The sequence below is a fragment of the Hippocampus zosterae genome, chromosome 8, assembly GCF_025434085.1.
Source record: "Hippocampus zosterae strain Florida chromosome 8, ASM2543408v3, whole genome shotgun sequence".
NCBI lineage: Eukaryota > Metazoa > Chordata > Actinopteri > Syngnathiformes > Syngnathidae > Hippocampus > Hippocampus zosterae.
In genome coordinates this window covers 23,902,129-23,920,842 of record NC_067458.1, presented here as the reverse complement: position 1 = coordinate 23,920,842, position 18,714 = coordinate 23,902,129, and the positions used below count along the sequence as shown (strand labels likewise).

Sequence of the window (18,714 nt, the reverse complement as noted above, 5' to 3'; positions counted from 1 at the left end):
TCGTTCAAACTTAGTTTGCTCTTTGTGAGTCACTTAACTGTGACTCATAGACTCGAGGCCTTGTTTATGCCATCAAGTCTCGGCAATACCGACACCGACCCGTAAACGTCTGGCAAGCTCTCCTCAAAGGACCAGGTGAGGGCCCCAGAGAGACGATTGAAGTCGCAATCTTCACCCCCGACCCATCCCCGGGCCCAAGTACAACAACTACATAACAAACTTATTTGAGCACACTTTTCAAAGGATTCCTTCACACCTGTTCTACCTTTCTTGCCATTCGAAATCTTCAAACAATTGCTACTTATACACACGCAAACAACATAGAACAAGACTCACAAGCATCTACTGTGTCTCTGCTCTGTTGGATTGATGAATATGATTGCTCTGTCTTTTCTTCTTGCCCTTACATAGGCTCCGGTAAAGCTCAGTGCTGCCTGGCATGTTGTGGCATAGAATGGTACTACACTAAAGGTGTGCAATTCTAAATTCAGACATGCCTGTGCAGTCACATCACAATTGATCACTTAAAAATCCGTCATACAGCGGAGGCCAAACACCGGTGAGCCATTTTGCCATTTCAGAACCCAACGGCTGAAATTAAGATGAGAGACCGCCATTTTCTTGCTGCATTTCGACAACTTTTCCAACAGATCTATTAGCTTGGGCAACCAATCACGAGGCCCTCCGTGAAACTCGGTCGGTCGGTGAAGGCCCTCGTTATCGAGGAATGCGGTTTCGGGAGAAGGGGGACACGGGTTGAGGGGGCAGGAGGGGTAGGGGGGAGAAATCGCCATCCTGGGGGCTATGTAGCGTGAGGGAGGGGGACGGGTCGCAACCCCGCCCCCGCACTTCGACCCCGTGGCCAGGGCCCACGGCAGCGCGGTGGCCGACGGTGGTGGTCCAGGGGGTCTGCAACACCCGAGGTTGGACCGAGGGTGCGCCGGGCCCTGTGTTTTATTTTGAAGGGTGGGCATTCCTTCATAACCCAAGGTGGATGGTCGGCTTGGGGATCCGATCCGCCGCCTTGCTAGGCGCTTAACGCCAGGACTGCGGTGGATTTGTATACCGCCAGACGCGGTCCCGCGGGATTTTGCTGACCCGAAGGTCATTACCACTTCGCACCAACTGTCCAGTGATGGAAAGTCCCGTCAATTCGGCGTGGAGGCTCCCTTACTGACTTCACTGCGATCCACTAAGAATTGGCGACGGTTTGATCCGCACCTTTGAGCCTAGGGATCGCAGATCTTTTGCGAAGTCCCGTGAAACTGAGCCGCCGACATATGATCCGGCGACAAAACAGGCCCGACGACTGAAACGCATGTTTGTCTTCAACGCAGGCAGTGGAAGCCCCGGATGGGGTGATAGCCGCATTGTTCTGCTCCTGGAATGAGTTGTCACCACCAACTCACTGACGCTACTTACTCACACTCTCTGGGCGCGGCGCTCCTGTCAGCAGTTTTCGGCGAGACAGTGATTCTCATTGCGGAGAAACTCTTTTTGGAGCTTTCAAAACGTCAACATATCCTTTGGCTGACGTTGACATTTCTGACGTGTTCTCCAAAAACGTGCCCAGAGATTAAATACGCTGTAGATTAGATGGTACGTTACAAATGCATTAATTATGATGTATGGTAAATTAATATGCTCATATGGTAGACTATAGCTTTATAAACATGATATTTGATATAAGTAGGATACAAGAGAGGTGTAGAGACATTAAATAGTCAACTGCAGCGGCTGGATTACTCTAATGCACTTGACTTTGGAGTCAGACACTTCTCCATTAAGCATCTCCAGTTGGTCCAAAATACTGCTGCTTACCTCTTGACTGGTAATCGTAAGAGGGAGCACATATGACCCGGTGCGTCAAGCAATTTTGGCGAGTTTCATTCGATTACATTGCACGATTGGAAATGTCAGAACATTAGTGACAGTGCAGGATATAGGGCATCCCCCCCCCCCCTCGGGATGACAATGACGCATTTTCATATTTTACATGTAACAAATAGATGCATTGAGGAAAATGTTGTCGGGGTGAGAAATGTAGGTCAAAACATGGGCTCAAAATGTGTGACGTGATGTGAAACGTAGCAAGATGAAGTGAAATAGCAGAGAGTCAAAGGTCACTCGACTTTGTTTTGACTTGTGTGGAAGACAAAAACGCATTCACATTTGCCATTTTTGACAACACAAATCTACGTCGGACACATTTGCCACAAAAGTAGAATGTGTGGTGAATAACGACGGGAACAAAACGGGATCTCGTGAAAACAGTCAACCACTTTCAAAAGGTGTGTGAACCGAGTTGCGGGCCCTGCGGCACGCCGAATGGCGAGGCCTCGACAGGACCGACGTGTTCTCACTCTGCTGTGAGGCCAAATATTTTTGCCAAGCTCTCTCTCAGATGCACACGCTAACCTGTCACTGCGTGCTAAGGGGGGGGGGGGGGGGGGGGGTGCGCAGTGAGAACAAAGTACTCCTCCCCTTGATAAATAAGCCTCCTCCCGGGCCGGCCCGTCTCACATTATCAGGAAGCGACGTGGGCCTCGTTTCATGGATGCGGGGCAGCAGTCATGATTTTAACGTTTGTGTCGCTGTTGCTGGCCGTAAGTACGAATCCTTGACACGTTTTGACTTTTTTGACCTGTGGTTCACCGTCGCAGAAAAAGGGTGTGCAATTTTGGAATGTGAAACTTGGAAGTCTTGGGCAGGTGTAGTCATGCCGTATGTTGAATGTAAATAATTGCTCAGGTGTAAGGTGAGTTTGCTGTGTTTATTTGACCCTTGAATGTGTTGATTCCAAATAGATGGCTGTCATGGCGATGCGTGTGGAAGTAAAAAAAAATGAGGATCGTCAGTCTTATGCGGTTTTCACGTAGCAAATGTTTCGAGAGTTTGATGGAAATTTTGAAAGAGGTTTCAAATGTGAGTCGAATTGGGGTAAAATGGCAGAAGTGGCAAATTTGGCTCAAATGTTAAGATTGTGGAAATGGTGTAAAATCCTGGTGAAGGTAGAGTTCAAAAAAGTAATTTGTGTAAAATGTTGGTTGAATGCAGGTAGATCGTGATTTGAATGCGTGTAACAGTCAAATTGGTTCAAAATGGAGGAGATAAGAAAATGTGAAATTTGGGATAAATGTTGTTGTTCACGCTGTAGAAAATGATGATGTCACATTTCAGGAAAAATTCGGAAATCTGACGATCTTTCCAAATTGCATAATTCCACATATGTCTTGATTTAGGACGTATCATTCACAAGTTGCCTGGCTAATAATCTGCTTGTTCGTTTTTCAAGGCCGTCTGCTCTTGGCTAATTAAAACAAAATAGCTCTGCGTGAAAAGGACGACCCCAGGAGAACATATTTGCGTCGGTCGTTGAGATAAGCGAATTGTGTCGCAAGGTCAAACTCATTAGCAAGCGCACAATGTTGGACGTTGGACAACGACACCGTGGATATCGGACGCTAACATATTTATGTCGTATTGAATTGGAACATAGCAATACCGTATTGATATTGGATGATAGCGTGTTGATATCAGATGATAACCAGGCCACGTATCACCATTTTTGGGCTCTTTCAAACTGAGCTGCAGATATGCTGGCAAGTTTAAATTTCCGTGACATTTGAACACAAGATGGCATTTAGCAGTACAGCATATGCTAATCCTAGTCAGATTATTTTTTTCAGATGATCACACATTTTTGGCCCTTTTGGAACAGTTTCGGGCAACGTTACAGTTTGGGACTGTCGGAATAGTTTCATGTTTGGGTAGCCGTCGGGTCGGGTGGTGTTCGCATTAGCGTCTCTCAGAAAAGTCAAATTAGAGAGAGGGTTCAGGTTCGTGTTGCTTTTAGTCGATTGCAAAAGTTGTGAAAAGATCCAGACACCGAGTGAGAGCCGTATAAACAAACAATCTAAAAATACTCGCCAAATACTCAAACTTCCTCGACATTGAAAAAATATGAGATCGATATTATTGCGCTAGCTAACGCATACCTAAAGAAGCAACATCTTTGTTATCAAGGATTTTCGCGACTATCTTGACTTTGATGTCGCTAGCTAATGCTAATTTCTGCACCGACTTGGGCGAAGACGTACCAGCAGCAATTCCCTTAGGGAAAGTTTCTTTATGCCCATTCTGTACATTCTTCACGAACTGCATGTGCTGACTTGATGATTTTGGCAGCCAAAGGACGCACTGCCACACCCGCTTGTGGGAGTTTGTATCACCGTTGCTCACCTGCGCGCATGCGCCGGCACGGAGTTCAGTGTGCGGGTGTGGCAGGTAGACAGGCTGGTTGACAGTTAGTCGGGTAGCTAGGGCGTGTCGGCCACTCCTCGCTGTGTTCTCGTGTGTCTGGTAGCACGCTTGGGGCGCGACAGATTCAATGCGAACTTGGATGTTAGGGTGAGACTGAAGGATTAGGGTTGATGTTAGGGTGTTGCGCTTAGGAGGGCTGGGTGTTGTGATGTTGGAGTGTCAGGGATACGGTTTTAGGATATTGGATTTGGTGTTTGGGTCTTAAGGGAAGGGGACAAGGTGCGGGGTGCTAGGTTTCTGGTGTTAGAGGGGTCAAGATTTTTGCTCATGAAGATTTGGGCGAGGTTTGAAAAATAAAAGATACCGTACGTTTCACTCGATACCAAGACTTAATGAAACTGTTAGGATGTCACGTTTAGGGTGAATGGGCCTTGGGAGGGTCTGTGCTACATGAGTGTTTACTTCCTGCTGGGGACCTTGAGGATAGTTGACAAGTGCAGGGTGTACACGTAAAGTCCGCCTGACTTCCTGTCACTTTGCCGCCGCTTCAAAGTTCGATTGCAGGCCCGACAGGTTTGTCCACATTCAGCCGCGACTGGCACCTTCGGACGACAGTCAGCGCCTCAGGCTCGCGCAACAGTGGGAAGAAGCGTAAAGCGTTTGATACGAAGGGTCGGAAAAGTCATCAAATTGGGTGAAAATGTCGCTAAGTCTTGCTCGCTAGTTCACTTGCGTCAAACACGTTTCCACATCAGAAGCACAAATTTCACAATAAAAGCATTGCATATTTTGTGCTGTACTTTGACTTTATGGTCACTGTGAGGACCAATCAGAAAATGTAGGTAGGCCAGATAGGCCCCCGGGCCCTAATTTGCCCAAGCTTGTACTAACTATACCATAAGACATTTTAGGTTGTGAATGTAAACTAAACGGGAGCAAGAATAGTCAGCAGGGTTACAGTACATGAGGCAACGGCACACGCCTTCATAAATACTATAAATAAACATCACGACGTGAACTGTTTCGCCAACTCCAGACGGCTGCCCTGGTGGAGGGTGATGAAGTCCTATCAAGACGAAAAAGACACTGGGTCCCCCCGCCAAAGGTTCTCATCGAAAACACGGACTACTCCAACGAACTCTATGTGGCGAAAGTGAGTACAGTACAGTCTGATCCGGTACAGAGTAGCATTCATTTGTTAGACGTTTGCTTTGGTGCCCCCCTGTGGTCCAATTGTGCGACAAAGGAATGGTGTTGTTGATTCATCATCACTGTACGTTTCAGATCCACTCGGACTTTGACGACGGTAAAGGGAACCTGGCCTACTCCCTGGAGGGCGTGGGCGCCAACCAGTACCCCTTCCACCTGTTCGTGGTGGACCCCAGAACGGGCTACATTAAGCTCACCAAGAAACTCGACAGGGAGGAATACAGCATGTACAATGTGAGTTGGGGGCGCAGCCATCTAATATCAACAACAGTATCCAAATAAGGCTTGAAATACTCATTTTAAACCCAAACGCGAGTTTGAGATGCTGGACCATATTTGAAACCCTAAACCAGATGCGAAACCAGGTAGACACATGTATTTTTCTGGTCTATAATCACAGAAATGTCTCAAAGGGCTTTATAATCGGGAAAAATGCTATGTTTACGTATGATGTCATAAAACAAAAGAGGGCCAAGTACCGATCCCTGCTGAACTCCACTGTGTAACATTGCCAAAGTCAGTACGTGCGTTCCGAGAGGTAAAAACTGAACCAAGAAAGCGCAGGGACTGAAATACCAACACAAGTTTCAAGGCATTCAAATAGTATCTTATGAATGATCAATGATCAAAGCAGCGCTAAGATCAAGTAGTAATAGTATTGATGAGGAATCCTAATTTGAAACTATAAACCCTGGTTAAAAACCCTTATCGTCAAGACTGTGACATTGATGGCCACGGGTTCAATACCAAAGCTGTGCAGTACGGCCTGGTCGCAAGTGTGTCAACTGACCGGTCACCGTGCTTGCAGCTGTCGGGAGTGGCGACCTACACAGATGGCAGGCAGGCGGAGAAAAACATTGACATCAGCTTCAGGGTGGGGGACCAGAACGACAACTCTCCTGTCTTCAATGTCATCCCAGCCGGCGCGGTCAATGAGCGCAGCGGCGTAGGTGAGCAGATGGGTGGCCTCGGCGGGGTTGGGCTTGACCACGGGCGTGCGTGATTGGTCACCCCTCCTCTTGTTGCAGGGACGTACGTCATGAAAATCAGTGCAACGGATGCCGACGAGCCGGGAAATCCCAACTCTCAGATCGCGTACAGCCTGGTTTCTCAGGATCCACCCGACGACATGTTCTACATGGAGAACGATGGGACAATCTACGTCAAACGCACCAACTTGGACAGAGAAGTACGGCGTGGACATGACTTTCAACACTAACCCTTGAAACTCTCAGCCAGAAGAGAAACCTTAACTTTGGCTTGAAGAAGCAAAACCTCAGTCCTTAACTTCAAACACTAAAGCAGTCTGAAAAGCATAATTTGAAACCTTACCCTCGTAAACCCTCATCCATGCTTTAAACTCTAACCCAATGTTAAAACGCACATTTGAAACTCTTAACCCATAAAACCGACCACATCCAGCCTCAATACCCAAATTTGATCCCTTTCCTGTTTGAAACGCGAACCACATCCACAAGCCTTATCCCTGCCTTAAAACCCCAGTTTAAAATTTAGCCCCTCTGTTTTTGCGCCGCCACCATTTTACCTTTCAGAAAACGGAGCAGTACACGCTTACGGTGAGGGGTCAGGATCTTAATGGCGCGCCAGGCGGGAACAGCGCCACCAGCACCGCCGTCGTTAAACTATACGATGTCAACGACAACCAGCCCACCCTGGAAAAGAGCGTGGTACGTCATCTGCAATTGCCATTGCCTTGATTTTAGTGAGCTTAATACAAGTCCATCGCTTCTATTCCATGTATATACAGTACGAAGGCAGCATCTTGGAGAACACGCAAGGTGTTGAGGTGATGCGGATCAAAGCGAAAGACCTGGACCTGCATGGGACGGACAACTGGAAAAGTGTTTTCAAGATCGTCAAAGGCAACGAGGCCGGGTATTTCAGCATGATCACCGACTCAAAGACCAACGAGGGCGTCCTCATGCTCGATAAGGTACAAAATGCCAAGTCACTCATGATTTTGACGTTTGACCATTGTACTTAAAAGCATTTGTCCTGTTCCAGGCTGTGGATTATGAAGATGTGAAGAACATGGACCTGGGAATCGCTGTGCTGAACTTGGTTCCACCTTTTGACCCATCTGACCCAACCACAGCTAACATAGGTTTTGGTGGAGGAGGAGGCGGGGGAGGAGGCGGGGGAGGAGGCGGAGGGGGTGGTGGTGGTGGAGGAGGGGGAGGAGGAGGTGGTGGAGGGGGAGGAGGAGGAGGAACAGGTGGAGGAGGAAGTGTCAGCTGGTTACAAGGTTTCAGCAGTGGCATGACGAGTACCACCGGAGGAGTCACGTGGAAAGGCACCACATACAAAACCTATCCCATCAAAATCAAGGTCAAGAACCAGCGCGAGGGTCCACGTTTTGACCCCAAAGTAAAAGTCATCACCATGTCGGAGGGAGGCAGCTCGACCTTCAACATGAACAACATCATTACTCGCTATGCTGCGCTAGACGGCGATACGGGGAAACCGGCCGAGAACGTGAGGTAAGTGGCTACACCGGCACAATGTGCTACGACTTTTGACTTGATCGTAAAACTGTTAATAAACCAAAACAAACTACTGAATAAAAATCTGCTTTTTTAGTAGTGGTATGTTTATGAACTGTGATGTAGTGGAGGAACACTATATAAAAATATAGACAGACCTGAACCAGTCTGTGTGTGCGCATTGGGTTGCAGGTACGTTAAAGGTTCGGATCCTGATAACTGGCTCACCATTGACCCGAAGACCGCCGATATCAGACTGAACAAGATGCCTGACAGAGAGTCCACTATGTTAGTGAATGGCACCTACTACGCCAAAGTACTCTGCATTTCTGAAGGTACATAACCACAATCGGCTCCTGACTCTGTACATACCAGGTATACGTTGAAGTTCCCAAGGGAAACGTGTCTTTAAGACAATGTAAAAAACTGTTTGGATGCCATAGAAACAATAAATACATTTGAAAAGACTGGATGTTGCTTGCCTCTTCCCCATAAATAGATGCACCATCGGGCACCGCCACCGGGACTATAGCTATCCAAGTGGAAGACTTCAACGACCACTGCCCCACCCTCACCAGTACCCTCGAGACTCTGTGCATTCCCGAGGAGGCGGCCATTATCAGTGCTGTCGACGAAGATGACTTCCCCAATGGAGCACCTTTCACTTTTGAAATAATCCCAGAGAACACTCAGGGAAAATGGCAGGTGGAGCATCTCAACGGTGAGGAGACAACGTCCAATGTGTTTTGGATTCATCTGGGAAAAAGCCGGGTCGATATGCGACTGTTTCGATGTGACGTGAAAAAGTGTTTGGTTTTTTTTTTTTGCTTAGTGGGTCATCGATTTGACAGTCATCAGCATAGCAATGGAAGGAAAGACCATGTTTCCTTAAGATGGAACCCAATGGGGGCAGATACAGTGAGAACAGCAGAGGCCCCAGAATTGAGCCCTGTGGAACACCACACATGACAGTGGGGCAGTATGTAACTCAGAGGAGCCAAGGTTAACACAAACATATGAGTTGAGTTTAGTTGAGATGGATAACCGAGTCCTGTTATTGATGATTGGCATCATGGCGTTGAGTGATTTTGCAAGATAAATATGCGGGTCAAAGGCGTTTTAAATCACGCAATGTTGATATTATTTGATTTTTTAAAAATCACGCCGATTGTCAACCAAGAAAAGTTTTTGTCATGGCCGCGTATCTTGCCGCTGAACACGCTGTTGCTTTGTGATTGGTCCGTACCACTCGAAGCCAATCGACAATGGATGCTCTTGGTTTTGTGAACTCATAAATAGTGCAAGAATCCATCTTGAAGGCAAGGTTAGGTTTGGATCTCAGTCTGCTTTAATTTCAGACCAAATCTCACTGATTAATTTGTGTGGGCAGATACCGCGGCAATCCTGAGAGCCCAACAGTCCTTATGGCCTGGTAACCAGGAGGTGGAATTACTGGTGAAGGATGCGCAGGGGCAGGCGTGCCCGGAACCACAGAAGGTAACAGTCCAGGTGTGCACCTGCGAGGACGGAGTGATTTGTGGAGCCCGAGGTGGAAGGGGTCAGCCCAACAAGAAGTCCGAGTTGGGACCCGCGGGCATCGGTCTGCTGCTGCTGGGCTTGCTGCTACTACTGCGTAAGTGAAAAATTGTCTCCGCTTGGGTGAGGGCAGAGCCCGCCCGAGCCATGAGCCAAAACAGCACCTGCTTATGCTTCCAAAACCACAAGGGGGCCTCCAAGAGCAATTGACTGTTAAAAGAGCCTGGAGTACAGTTTTCTCAATCATCCTCCTGTAAATGTTCATTTGAATCAGTTGCGCTGCAGCAGGGAGAGATGGAAAACATGCAGGATAATGGCCCTATATTTTTGTGTTCCCACAGTCATCCCTTTACTGCTGCTCTTCTGCCAATGCGGTGGAGCTGCAGGCCTACCAGGAACCTTTACCAATCTGCCTTTTGACACTAAATCACATCTCATTAATTACCACACCGAGGGCCAAGGAGAGAACACGGTGCGTGACTGCAAAATGTTCTGTTTGATCTGCAATTGGGAAGAAATGTACTGACAACGTTTCAACTATCACAGGAGGTGCCACTCATGAACATGCCCACGCAAGTGGATGCTGTGGATCTCCAAAAACAGGATGCGCAATTTTACACGGATGCGAGGAACATGCACAGCTTTCAGGAGGACTTTGGAATCAAAAGAGATTCGATGATGGGAGTGAGAAACCAGCGAAGGCTCTACTCTGAGTTCCAGAGGGAGTCAGGGGCAGCTTATGATGATATCGGTTTCCCGCAACACATCCTTGCACAGTACTATGCTCAGGTACGGACTTTACATGTCCTAATGAGAGGTGTCGAAAGTACTCTGTACTTAAGCCAAAATAAAGATACTTGTGTAGAAAAAGACTACAACATTGAAGTACTAAATTTAACTTGTTCAGTTAAAGACAGACGGATACAGTTGCTCCTAATGTTTGTGATCGAAACATGTATTTGTCCTCCCTCAACAGAAGTTGAGCGGTGGAGGTGAGGACCTGGCAGTGAAGGATGCACTCTTGGTGTATGACAACGAGGGCCAAGGCTCCCTGGCTGGCTCGGTGGGCTGCTGCAGCCTCCTGGAGAACGACAACGATCTCCAGTTCCTCGACGACCTCGGCCTCAAGTTCAAGACCCTGGCAGAGGTGTGTGGCGGCAAAAAGATCCAAACAGAAGTCACTCCGCCGCCCCCGAAGGTCGTGGTTGAACCGAGGCCAGAACCCCCCAAGCCGCAACCGGTTATCCCCAAAGTAGAACAGACCGTGACTCAGGTGGTGAAAGAAAACACGACGACGCGGAACAAAGGAAGGACCACCGTGATCGAAGGTGTGGAAAATCAAGGTCAGATGTTCCTGCTCCAGCAGCAGCAGCCGGTCTACTACACCGCCGCCGCCCCTGTGCTGCAGCCGATGCAGTATGTGGTCCAGCCACAAGTCCAGAATACCATGCTGCTGGCTGAGGCACCAGCTACCAACCTCCAGGGCGTGATGCTGGCGGCTCCGCAAGGCATGCTGGTGCAAGGACAGACGGTGATGTCTGGCGGGCAAGCCCAAGCCCCTGGCATGGTGCTGGTTACGGGTACCCCTGGATCACCCACAAAAGGCATGATCGTACAAGGACAGACAATGGTATCCGGCGGAAACGCCCCGGGCTCTGGCCTGATGCTGGTTTCCGGTAAGCCGGGATCATCGACACAAGGCATGGTAGTCCAAGGAAAGGTGGTGTCCGGGAAACAAGTCCAAGGGCCTGGCATGATGCTCGTAACGGGCACGCAATCAGGAACCTTACCCGGCTCCCAGACCATAATAGAGAGCAAGATTCCTGTGGGCAAAGTGGTGAGGACGAGCCAAACCTCCATCCAACAAGGCGGCGTCCAATTGCCAGACCTGGGCTTGCCCCAGATGAGCAACATCTCTGGATCTCACAGCACCACGATGACATCATCCAGTACCGGCGTGAGCAGAATCCCGACATACCGCAAGGTGGTGCGACAGGAAGAAAAACTCACTGAACTGTGAGAAGGGCAAATTACTCTTGAAAAGCAACTTTCGTCAAGGCGGCTCCTCAAGCATTTTGTTAGCGTGCAAGTTTTATTGGTGGTGGATGTTCTGCAGCAGCTTTGCCTTGGAGCGAAGCTACATGCGGCTGCACGTTCATGCTATCCGGCTCCTACCCGTCATATGTGTTACGCTCTTTTTCTCAAGCAACCGATGTGGAGACCCTACCGGACACCTCATGGAGATTCCGCGTCTGTTTGCGAACGGAGACCACAGAGCAGAGCAAAGTGCTCCGTTATCTCTTTGTTGGATATGTTGGCTGGGACTCCATTTTTCTGCCAACGAAAAAAAATAAATCTCTTGGCTCGCTTTCATCACCAACCTCGTCAAGTGGCAAATCTTTGGTTTGGCCTGGACTGGTTTTTCTTTTTGTGAACCTTCTGGATGAAACCGATGCAACACCTGAAACATTACATGGACAGAAAGTCTGCTGCTTTGTTGTGTGTGTTTGGGGGGGGGGGGGGGGGATTTCCTTCATTTTGGTGTGTCCTGAGTGAAACTTATGTTTTGATTTTGTCAACAATTCCCAGATGTCTTAACCAGACATATTCCACATGCTTTTTGCCAAAATACCCCAAGGATCGTGAACGACAGTACACATTTCACCTTCTTGTCGTCTTGCTGAAAGTCAGCAGTTTTTTTTCCAGGGGGTCTGGGGAGGGGGCGGGGGTGTTCTTGACTCGTTCAGCTGAGCCAAACACAAATGCCCCCTGACCCTCACTGTGTCAACAACTTCACAGAGTAATCAAATACCGTATGTACCATTTAGCCAACGGTAATCAACATCCAGGGAAACTCAATGCAGCTCTGCTTACCTTATATTCAACTTTTCCCATAGTGGATTTAAAAAAAAACAGGAATTGGACAACTCAGGACTATATAAAGTATAGCAAACCTCTTATGGACTGATTGATTCATTGATTGATTGATTGATAGGCATTTCCCAAGACTGTGGTCCACATAGGGTATTTGGCATTCTGGAGTTTTCTTTAGATGAGAAATATTCTGCTGACTGGTGAGCAAACTTAGATGTGCAGTATATATATGGATGCTTATGGATGTGCAATGCACCAGGGTGGGCTCATTGTATGTTTTTCACATGTCAGGAGAAGGTTTTGATTGACTTGTTTATTTTTAAACAGGAGTTCTTCTTTTTTCATTGATTGGAAGATGTTTTCTACAGCAAAATAAAAAGATGCGGTAGCGAGATTCAAACGTGTCACTGGTTCTTTGAGCTCATGAAAAACATGAAACGTGAAAAACTCGTTCCACTTGTCTGTGATGAGTTTTATTCCAAGAAGGCCTTTGCACAACAACACTTGATTTTCAAAGTGTTCACCGCAGGGGAGGAGACAATATACAAGAAGGACAGCAAGTCCGCCCATATTTTGCAAGTGGCTGCTTGGCAACCAACCAGGAAGTCACCTGGAGCAGTGCGGATTTCTCACCAAAGAGGGCGCTGTACTGATACCAATCTGTTGAGTCATCAGGATGTGTGCCACCGTAATTTGTGTAGACACACAATTGCATTGCAACCATTGCCAGAGCCGAGTCTTCAGGGGGGGGGGGCATATAAAATGCATGGGGAGTTGGGAGAAAATGACTATTAGTCCACTCCAAAAAACAAGCAACAAGCGCAGATTACTGCAACCCCCCCCCCCCCCCGCCCCCATTGGTAGTCAAAAGATGGTGTACCTAATAAAGTGTCCACTGTGTTGTTTTGTTCATCCTCCCACTCTGAAGCTAACGAGCATCTTGATGACATAATAACAGGAAATGAGCGTGTTTGTGCTTCCAATTTTAGCTTTTTTGCACTCTCACGCGGCAGCTTTGTACCCTCTCGCTGCTTGGAATAGTTTGTCTCCTTCAAACCGATTTAGTTTTTTGCAATTTTGTCCCTGGAAACAAAAGCTATTTTGTTTCTTATCACTGAGAATCGCTATCGAGCAGCGGGGGGCAATGGTGTAGCCAACCAGATCTTTGGATGGACTTTAGGATGACAGGCAGGTGTGAGCAAAGTGTTACAAAAAATATTTGATGCTAAGCCACAGACCCAAAATCATTTACAGATATTAGCTTTCTCTTTAAAAAAAGAAACCGTAGTTAATTGATGCGCTTTGGGGCAACTGCGTCCATCTCTTAAGTTAACATTTGTTGTTAGCTCAAAATGCTAATGTTGCAGTTCTCATTGGAGGCCTGGTTGGCAATATATTTGGATTACATGTCAAATAATACTACATTGTGGTTAGCTCAAAATGCTAATGTTGCAGTTCTCATTTGAGGCCCGGTTGGCAATGTATTTGGATTACATGTCAAATAATACTACATTGTGGTTAGCTCAAAATGCTAATGTTGCACTTCTCATTTGAGGCCCGGTTGGCAATGTATTTGGATTACATGTCAAATTATACTACATTGTGGTTAGCTCAAAATGCTAATGTTGCAGTTCTCATTGGAGGCCTGGTTGGCAATGTATTTGGGTTACATGTCAAATAATACTACATTGTGGTTAGCTCAAAATGCTAATGTTGCAGTTCTCATTGGAGGCCCGGTTGGCAATGTATTTGGGTTACATGTCAAATAATACTACATTGTGGTTAGCTCAAAATGCTAACGAGTACTTGCCTAAGGTATACAAATGTCAATTGAACCGCTAAAATTAAACAGGGACTCTTGTGTCTTTCCAAGAAAAACAACCGTTATGCTAACAGTAAACTGCTAACCTCAAGTACCATACATGATGCTAGCAGGGAAGCTACCGTTTCTTTTCATAAAAATCTGGATGTTTTAAATTTAATTTTATATGAACAGACTGTATTTTTGAGGTACTGAACTTTGAAACATAAAACGACGTCTGTGTGTAGACTGGAAATTAAATGTGATGTGAGGAACGGAGTGTGTGTGTGTGTGTGTGTGTGTGTGTGTGGTGGCGGTGTATCACGACAGATGCGAGCCTCACTTGAAAGCAGCCTTTCCACACATACCACCTCCACGTCCTCTTCTGGAGGGGAGGAGGCGGGTGGGGGGGGGGGTGTCACATCACGTGTGCTTGACGCCAGCTCGATGCCAGTTTACCGTTCAGCCATGGCGCCAGCTCAGCTGCCGCGGAGACTCTTCTCCTTCATCTTTTTCTTCTTCTTCCGGAAGCCCCTGCAGACGCAGGTGAGTCAAGCGGCGTTTGGTTGTTTGCGTGTGCGCACATACAGTACGTCTCTGGGGGGGGGGGGTTGGCTGATCTTGGTTGCTATGGCGACCGCTTCCTACGATGAAGCGAGGATCCATCCCCACTCATCATGCGGTGAGGCGTTAACTGACTTTTAAGGACTTTTAAGGTACCTCGGCTCAATAGACCGAGCCAAAGTCACAAAGGTACATGTACTCGGAGTAAGTGACAGAGTGATATAATTATGTCGGTGCGCATAACTGACATAAATTCACCTCTTGCTAGGAAACCCTGACAAATTTTTGATCTCAGAGCTCAGCGATAGACCACATTTTTTTTTACTCTTCACGTGCAAGGTAGGCGGCCGCCTCACCCGCCTCCCCCCTGCAGCAAGATCGCAGCTAAGCATCATTTTTGTCGATATGAAACTGCGCATAGTTCCTTGACAAAGCAATACTTGTGTGTGGTTTTTTTTTTTTTTGCTCATTCAAATGTTTTGGAATTCTCTTGTGCGCCCGATTTCAAAGACGCTTCCGTATTTTGCACACGTCCCACCAATGGCACGGCTTTATGGAAACTTCCCCCCTACCCTATAAGCTTCTCTTCTTCCTCCTCCACGTTTTCCGATGGGAGCCCATTAAGGCTTCGAGCTTTATGGTCATCCATAATGGATGAAGACTGAACATCCAAGTCAAAACGCGCTGCTGCTCCTCATCACCTCCAACGGCACCGCAACTGGACGTTCTAAACGGACACTTCATTAGGCACCGCTCACGTAGACAGAGGGTGATTCAATTTATCCAGCACAGTAGAAAAAAAAATGTTTAAATATAGCAAATACATTCATTCATTCATCTTCCGAACCGCTTGATCCTCACAAGGGTCGCGGCGGGGTGCTGGAGCCTATCCCAGCTGTCTTCAGGCAGTAGGCGGGGGACACCCTGAATCGGTTGCCAGCCAATCGCAGGCCACACAGAAACGAACAACCATTCACACTCACGCTCACACCTAGGGACAATTTAGAGCGTCCAATCAGTCTGCCACGCATGTTTTTGGAATGTGGGAGGAAACCGGAGCACCCGGAGAAAACCCACGCAGGCCCGGGGAGAACATGCAAACTCCACACAGGGAGGCCGGAGCTGGAATCGAACCCGGTACCTCTGCACTGTGAAGCCCACGTGCTAACCACTGGACTACCAGGCCGCCTAGCAAATACATTCATTCATTCATCTTCCGAGCCGCTTGATCCTCACTAGGGTCGCGGGGGGTGCTGGAGCCTATCCCAGCTTTCTCCGGGCAGTAGGCGGGGGACACCCTGAATCGGTTGCCAGCCAATCGCAGGGCACACATAGACGAACAACCATCCACGCTCACACTTGCACCTAGGGACAATTTAGAGTGTTCAATCAGCCTGCCACGCATATTTTTGGAATGTGGGAGGAAACCGGAGCACCCGGAGAAAACCCACGCAGGCCCGGGGAGAACATGCAAACTCCACACAGGGAGGCCGGAGCTGGAATCGAACCCGGTACCTCTGCACTGTGAAGCCGACATGCTAACCACTGGACTACCGGGCCGCCTAGCAAATAAATGCTACACATTAAAAAAAACTCCTACTAATGAATAGCCGATCATTCATCCACTCATCCAAACTAAAGGCCTACAAGAATTGACCCCCCCACCACCCCCCCTGCCCCCTCACAGGCACGCTTGTCGTCAGCCCACCTGAAGTGTTTGCTTGCCTGCTGGCTGGCGGTGTTGGTGGGCAGCTGGGTGGTCTACGTGGAGTACTCGTCCTACTCGGAGCTGTGCCGAGGACGCCAGTGCACCGCGGCCATGGTGAGGCGGACTCGACGTGGGCTCCCTCGAGCCGAGCGGCCATCTTGTCTCCATGCTCACGTTGTGTTTCAAGTGTGCCAAATACAGAAAAGGCCTGGTGGACGGCTCCGCCTGCGGCAGCTTGTGTGACAAGGACACGTTGGAGCTGGACAAGTGTCTCAGCACGCACGCCGCCAAACAGGTATGCAAAAGCCCCCCCCCCCCGCTGAAGAACCCCCGTAGGGAAGCAAATTCATTCTTTCACTTCCGTTTTTTTTTCCATTTTCTCTTATGTATGCGTTTTTTGCAGGTCTACTCGGGCATGTGGGGCGACCTGGAAGGCGTGGTCAGGTGTCGGATGGACGAGACCCCTGCTTACGACGTGGGGAGCCAGGGGAAGGAGGCCGTCGCCCTCTTCGAGACCCCGCCCACGGGGACTTCGGTGGAGAAGTTCAAGGAGATGATCCTTGACCACCTCAAGGTACGCAGCGGGAGCTTGAAAACGCAACGATTAGCCAACCAAAGGTTAGCAAACACCGTTTGAAAGAACCCGCAGCTCAGAAAATTGTGGGCGGGGTGGGGGGGGGTGTTTCTCACAGGCCAAAGTGGACGAGGAGCAGGCCAACCTGGGCGAGCTGACCGCCCGCGCCCTGGCGGCGGCCGACGCCGACAAAGACGGTCGCATTTCCCTGGCGGAGGCGAGGTCTTCGTGGGCGCTGCTGCAGCTCAACGACTTCCTGCTAGCGTTAGCGCTGCAGGAACGCGGCCACACAGCCAAGATCCTCGGTTTCTGCGGCGACCTCTACGTGACGGAGAAGGTACCCAACGCGCCGCTCTACGGTGTCAGGGCGCCGGCCTGGGCGCCGGCCTGGCTGCGCCGCGCCGCCGATCACTGGTTCACCCCCGCCTGGCACCACAGAGCCAAGATCTCCATGGGACTCCTGGAACTGGTAGAGGATCTGTTCCATGGGGCCTTTGGCAGCTTCCTCATGTGCGATCTGAGCGCCGCCCACTTTGGGTACTCCGGGCGCTACGATTTTAGGGTGGCCGACGCCCAGAACATCGTCCCTCAAGCCACCTTCCAGGAAGCCATCCGGCAGCAGAAGTGCGAAAGGGACACGGACTGCGTTTACGGCGTGGACTGTCTCACGTCCTGCGATCTCACGAAGCGGCGATGCACCCCCGAAGTGGCCGAGCCCAACCTAGTTAAGGCCTGCCGGGTCCTGGAAGACTACGTCTTGCAGGGCGCGCCCTCGGACATCCGCGAGGAACTCGAGAAGCAACTGCACGCCTGCACGGCGCTGCGGGGATCGGCGGAGCAGGCCGAGATCCAACACTCGTTGGTTCTCAACAACCTCAAGACGTTGTTATGGAAGAAGATCTCACACAACAAAGACTCCTAACCAAAAGATATTGATCGGAGGATTTTAATCTGGATCAGGGTTTTGCCGGGCTTTCCGGGAGTCTAACCTTATCCTATGCAGAATCATAATCAAAAATATTTCGTGGGAACTCTGATCTGGATCCAGATGCCTCCTTTTGTACAGATGCATATTTCATTATTTGGATGCACAAACCCTGGGGGATTTAAGGCGGTTTGGAGCTCAAGGAGCGCATATTTTATGGAATTTCTAACATTTTGTGTCGTTCAGGTAGTCTTATTTTAGCTAAACATGTTGGACTTATGTTATTCTTGTTTTAATTGACACGACTTTTAGGGGATTTATGGTACAGTATTCTCATATTAATATGTTTTGCTTAGTGGGCATCGTCTTATTTTAACCAAAGTAACTTTTTGGAGATGGAGTTATTGTGTGATTATTATTTTTAATCTTTATAACTTGAATGGATTTTTAAATCAGTGCTCCTTGGTGGGGACTATTTATTATTATTTTTTTTTTGGGCAAAGTTATATTTAACCTTAGCACCCGCTTTGCACTGACGGGCCGGCTTCTTTTTCTTTTATTTCTTTTTCTTTATTCTTTTTTTATTTTTTTATTCTTTTTTATTTTATTTTTAAATTTAAAATATTATTTTATTTATTCTTTTTAAAAGATATGACTTTTACAATGGTTTTGTGGCATTTTTGTTGAGTGACATTTTTCACTACCACGTCTACACACTGAGCTAATTAATTCTGAAATTAAAATCGAGGTGTCCTG

At 48.3% G+C, this 18,714-nt stretch overlaps 2 protein-coding genes across 2 annotated transcripts; both read left to right on the top strand.

Moving 5' to 3' along the window:
* The first annotated feature begins 2,443 nt into the window (after positions 1 to 2,443).
* On the top strand, positions 2,444 to 12,786 carry LOC127605927 (desmoglein-2-like). The gene is made up of 14 exons (XM_052073828.1): positions 2,444 to 2,606; positions 5,300 to 5,416; positions 5,548 to 5,706; positions 6,281 to 6,422; positions 6,501 to 6,661; positions 7,026 to 7,160; positions 7,241 to 7,426; positions 7,498 to 7,973; positions 8,169 to 8,311; positions 8,476 to 8,697; positions 9,367 to 9,609; positions 9,854 to 9,984; positions 10,059 to 10,301; positions 10,489 to 12,786. The coding sequence occupies exons 1-14, from the start codon at positions 2,574 to 2,576 to the stop codon at positions 11,530 to 11,532; spliced, it is 3,435 nt and encodes a 1,144-aa protein (XP_051929788.1). The 5' UTR covers positions 2,444 to 2,573; the 3' UTR covers positions 11,533 to 12,786.
* Positions 12,787 to 14,620: 1,834 nt separating this feature from the next.
* LOC127605947 (divergent protein kinase domain 1A-like) lies at positions 14,621 to 18,302 on the top strand. The gene is made up of 5 exons (XM_052073873.1): positions 14,621 to 14,733; positions 16,439 to 16,573; positions 16,647 to 16,754; positions 16,863 to 17,033; positions 17,152 to 18,302. The coding sequence occupies exons 1-5, from the start codon at positions 14,635 to 14,637 to the stop codon at positions 17,953 to 17,955; spliced, it is 1,317 nt and encodes a 438-aa protein (XP_051929833.1). The 5' UTR covers positions 14,621 to 14,634; the 3' UTR covers positions 17,956 to 18,302.
* Positions 18,303 to 18,714: the final 412 nt, after the last annotated feature.

Excerpts from the sequence above, each read along its gene's own strand:
- LOC127605927 (XM_052073828.1), top strand. The coding sequence starts at position 2,574 with ATGATTTTAACGTTTGTGTCGCTGTTGCTGGCC. Across the intron at positions 7,161-7,240 it reads CCACCCTGGAAAAGAGCGTG|TACGAAGGCAGCATCTTGGA; the intron begins GTACGTCATCTG and ends ATGTATATACAG. Across the intron at positions 8,698-9,366 it reads GCAGGTGGAGCATCTCAACG|ATACCGCGGCAATCCTGAGA; the intron begins GTGAGGAGACAA and ends TTGTGTGGGCAG.
- LOC127605947 (XM_052073873.1), top strand. The coding sequence starts at position 14,635 with ATGCCAGTTTACCGTTCAGCCATGGCGCCAGCTCAGCTGCCGCGGAGA. Across the intron at positions 16,574-16,646 it reads GCCAGTGCACCGCGGCCATG|TGTGCCAAATACAGAAAAGG; the intron begins GTGAGGCGGACT and ends TTGTGTTTCAAG. Across the intron at positions 17,034-17,151 it reads TGATCCTTGACCACCTCAAG|GCCAAAGTGGACGAGGAGCA; the intron begins GTACGCAGCGGG and ends TGTTTCTCACAG.